This window comes from Rutidosis leptorrhynchoides, chromosome 8 (assembly GCF_046630445.1).
Source record: "Rutidosis leptorrhynchoides isolate AG116_Rl617_1_P2 chromosome 8, CSIRO_AGI_Rlap_v1, whole genome shotgun sequence".
NCBI classification, from domain to species: domain Eukaryota; kingdom Viridiplantae; phylum Streptophyta; class Magnoliopsida; order Asterales; family Asteraceae; genus Rutidosis; species Rutidosis leptorrhynchoides.
In genome coordinates, this window is record NC_092340.1 from 196998943 (window position 1) to 197004078 (window position 5136).

Below are 5136 nucleotides of genomic sequence, written 5' to 3' on the forward strand. Positions count from 1 at the left end.
TATATATATATATATGTCTATATATACCACAACATGTAGTTTTTACAATTTTGTAACGTTCGTGAATCGCCGGTCAACTTGGGTGATCAATTGTCTATATGAAACTTATTTCATTTAATCAAGTCTTAACAAGTTTGATTGCTTAACACGTTGGAAATATTTAGTCATGTAAATATCAATCTCAATTAATATATATAAACATGGAAAAGTTCAGGCCACTACAAGTGGGAAATGAGCTTCAAGATTATTCATTTAAGAATAATGTTTGGAGCTGTCATAAAGAGGGTCACAGATCTGCAGAGTGTCCGGCTGTAAGAAAGAGTTATTTCGGGGCGGTGTCCGGGTCAGGGGTACATACTGTGTTAGCTGGGGGATCATCTACTTCCTCTGTGGGGCAGAAACGCAAGAATCCCCCACCACCTGAAGCTAGAGCCTTTCAGATGTCAGTAGACGTTGCCACTGCTACTGACGATGCAATCACCGGTATGTTCTTAGTAAATTCTGTGCTGGCTCGTGTACTATTTGACTATGGAGAAAATCGCTCGTTTGTGTCAACTACATTTTGTGCTAAGTTAAATGTGCCTGTTAGTATAATTAATGAACCATTAAGTGTAGAAGTGGGTGACGGTAGAACTGTTCCAGTCACAAAGTTTGTGTCTGGAATTACTATTGACATAGAGGTTAGTCATTTCCATGTGACTTGCCTAGTGATGCCTATACCAAGTTTTGATGTAGTGCTAGGCATGAATTGGCTTAGTGACCATAAAGCAAGTATTAAGTGTGATAGGAAAGTTATCTCTTTTTCGGTGGCCGGTGGGAAATAGGTAGTGGCTCGTGGTGATTGTGGCGGGTTCCGTTGTCCCTTATTGTCGATGATAAAGGCTCATAAATCTTTGGCCAAGGGATGTGATTCTTTCTTAGCCTATGTGATCGATGTAAAGAAGGAAAATAAGGTAGCATCCGATATTCCTGTGGTGTCTGAATATCCAGAGGTGTTCCCAGGTGAATTGTTGGGCTTACCGCCGATCTGGAAAGTTGAATATAAGATCGAGTTAGTGCCAGGGGCTACGCCGGTTGCTAAAGCTCAGTATAGATTAGCTCCGTCAGAAATTCATGAAATGATGTCCCAAATTCAAGAACTGTTGGACCGCGGGTTCATTCGTCCGAGTTCTTCGCCGTGGTGTGCACCAGTGTTATTCATGAAAAAGAAAGATGGTACGCTCCGAATGTGTATAGATTATCGTGAACTAAATAAAAGAACAGTGAAAAATAAGTATCCGCTTCCTAGAATAGATGACTTATTTGATCAGCTTCAAGGAGCTTCGTTCTTCTCGAAAATAGATCTACGTTCGGGATATCACCAGGTTCGTGTTGCTGAATCTGACATTCTTAAGACTGCTTTTCGTACTCGTTATGGTTGTTATGAGTTTTTAGTGATGCCGTTTAGGTTAACCAACGCTCCAACAATTTTCATGAATCTCATAAATAGGGTGTGTAAACCGTTTTTGGATAAGTTTATTATCGTGTTCATTGATGACATCTTAGTGTACTCCAAAACTGAATCCGAGCATGCTGAGCATTTAAAACAAGTGTTGTGTAGTGACCCGAACTTTTCCATGTTTATATATATTAATTGAGATTGATATTTACATGATTAAATGTTTCCAACATGTTAAGCAATCAAACTTGTTAAGACTTGATTAATTGAAATATGTTTCATATAGACAATTGACCACCCAAGTTGACCGGCGATTCACGAACGTTAAAACTTGTAAAAAATGACATGACGATATATATATGGATATACATATGGTTAACATGAGATTATGATAAGTAAGTATCTCCATAAGTATATTAACAATGAGTTATATACATATAAACAAGACTACTAACTTAAGGATTTCGAAACGAGACATATATGTAACGATTATCGTTGTAACAACATTTAAATGTATATATATCATATTAAGATATATTAATATATCATAATATCATGATAATATAATAATTTAACATCTCATTAGATATAATAAATAATGGGTTAACAACATTAATTGAGATCGTTAACTTAAAGGTTTCAAAACAACACTTACATGTAACGACTAACGATGACTTAACGACTCAGTTAAAATGTATATACATGTAGTGTATTTAGATGTATTAAAATACTTTTGGAAGACTTCAAGACATATATCAAAACACTCATACTTAATGAAAATGGTTACAGTTACTTTCCCATTCTTTTCTTTCATCAAGAATTTGAGTCGTATTCTTACCCGTATTATACACAGCTTTAAAACGTACTTACTATGGGTATATACCAATAGGAACTAGCATGGGATTCCACTCTTGATTATGTCATGTATGACTAATCAATTTTAACTTCTACCATGAGCTAGTCAACTAACTAGAACTCCTTTTAACCCCACTCACCACTCACCAATTACCACTCATCATTCACTCCATTTCACTTCCAATTCTCTTTCTAATTCTCTCTCAACACACACACACACTATTATGAACGTATTTTTCCAGTAGTTAATCATCATCTTCATCAAAAATCACTTCAAGAATCAAGCTATAATCATCATAGGAAGAACACTTCAAGAACACTTCAAAAATCCCTTCAAGTTTACTAATTTACTTCCAAGCTTTCTAATCCATTCCAAGTAATCATCTAAGATCAAGAAACCTTTGTTATATACAGTAGGTTATCTTTATTATTCAAGGTAATATTCATATTCAAACTTTGATTCAATTTCTATAACTATAAACTATCTTAATTCGAGTAAAAATCTTACTTGAACTTGTTTTTGTGTCATGATCCTACTTCAAGAACTTTCAAGCCATCCAAGATCCTTTGAAGCTAGATCATTTCTTGTCACTTCCAGTAGGTTTACCTACTAAACTTGAGGTATTAATGATGTTCATAACATCATTCGATTCATATATATAAAGCTATCTTATTCGAAGGTTTAAACTTGTAATCACTAGAACATAGTTTAGTTAATTCTAAACTTGTTCGCAAACAAAAGTTAATCCTTCTAACTTGACTTTTAAAATCAACTAAACACATGTTCTATATCTATATGATATGCTAACTTAATGATTTAAAACCTGCAAACACGAAAAACACCGTAAAACCGGATTTACGCCGTCGTAGTAACACCGCGGGCTGTTTTGGGTTAGTTAATTAAAAACTATGATAAACTTTGATTTAAAAGTTGTTATTCTGAGAAAATGATTTTTATTATGAACATGAAACTATATCCAAAAATTATGGTTAAACTCAAAGTGGAAGTATGTTTTCTAAAATGGTCATCTAGACGTCGTTCTTTCGACTGAAATGACTACCTTTACAAAAACGACTTGTAACTTATTTTTCTGACAATAAAATTATACTTTTTCTGTTTAGATTCATAAAATAGAGTTCAATATGAAACCATAGTAATTTGATTCACTCAAAACGGATTTAAAATGAAGAAGTTATGGGTAAAACAAGATTGGATAATTTTTCTCATTTTAGCTACGTGAAAATTGGTAACAAATCTATTCCAACCATAACTTAATCAACTTGTATTGTATATTATGTAATCTTGAGATACCATAGACACGTATACAATGTTTTGACCTATCATGTCGACACATCTATATATATTTCGGAACAACCATAGACACTCTATATGTGAATGTTGGAGTTAGCTATACAGGGTTGAGGTTGACTCCAAAATATATATAGTTTGAGTTGTGATCAATACTGAGATACGTATACACTGGGTCGTGAATTGATTCAAGATAATATTTATCGATTTATTTCTGTACATCTAACTGTGGACAACTAGTTGTAGGTTACTAACGAGGACAGCTGACTTAATAAACTTAAAACATCAAAATATATTTAAAGTGTTATAAATATATTTTGAACATACTTTGATATATATATGTATATATTGTTATAGGTTCGTGAATCAACCAGTGGCCAAGTCTTACTTCCCAACGAAGTAAAAATCTGTGAAAGTGAGTTTCATTTGCTCCCTTTTTAAATGCTTTTGCAATATATATTTTTGGGACTGAGAATACATGCGCTATTTTTATAACTGTTTTACAAAATAGACACAAGTAATCGAAACTACATTGTATGGTTGAATGATCGAATCGAATATGCCCCTATATAGTCTGGTAATCTAAGAATTAGGGAACACACCCCCTAATTGACGCGAATCCTAAAGATAGATCTATTGGGCCTAACAAACCCCATCCAAAGTACCGGATGCTTTAGTACTTCTAAATTTATATCATATCCGAAGGGTGTCCCAAAATGATGGGGATATTCTTATATATGAATCTTGTTAATGTCGGTTACCAGGTGTTCACCATATGAATGATTTTTATCTCTATGTATGGGATGTGTATTGAAATATGAAATCTTGTGGTCTATTGTTACGATTTGATATATATAGGTTAAACCTATAACTCACCAACATTTTTGTTGACGTTTAAAGCATGTTTATTCTCAGGTGAATATTAAGAGCTTCCGCTGTTGCATACTAAAATAAGGACAAGATTTGGAGTCCATGTTTGTATGATATTGTGTAAAAACTGCATTCAAGAAACTGATTTCGATGTAACATATTTGTATTGTAAACCATTATGTAATGGTCGTGTGTAAACAGGATATTTTAGATTATCATTATTTGATAATCTACGTAAAGCTTTTTAAACCTTTATTTATGAAATAAAGGTTATGGTTTGTTTTAAAAATGAATGCAGTCTTTGAAAAACGTCTCATATAGAGGTCAAAACCTCGCAACGAAATCAATTAATATGGAACGTTTTTAATCAATAAGAACGGGACATTTCAGTTGGTATTCGAGCGTTGGTCTTAGAGAACCAGAATTTTGCATTAGTGTGTCTTATCGAGTTTTTTAGGATGCATTAGTGAGTCTGGACTTCGACCGTGTTTACTTGAAAAATGATTGCTTAACAAATTTTGTTGGAAACTATATATTTTTAACATGTGAATATTATGTGATATATTAATCTCTTAACGCGTTTGATATTATGTGATAGATGTCTACCTCTAGAACAAGTCCCATTGACTCACCTAATAATAATGAAGAGTCAAATGTAAATTGG

General features: G+C 33.4%; 1 protein-coding gene across 1 annotated transcript; it reads left to right on the forward strand.

The window, feature by feature from the left end:
• Positions 1 to 200: 200 nt before the first annotated feature.
• On the forward strand, positions 201 to 824 carry LOC139863997 (uncharacterized). The gene has a single exon (XM_071852590.1). It carries the CDS (start codon positions 201 to 203, stop codon positions 822 to 824), a length of 624 nt encoding a protein of 207 aa, XP_071708691.1.
• Positions 825 to 5136: the final 4312 nt, after the last annotated feature.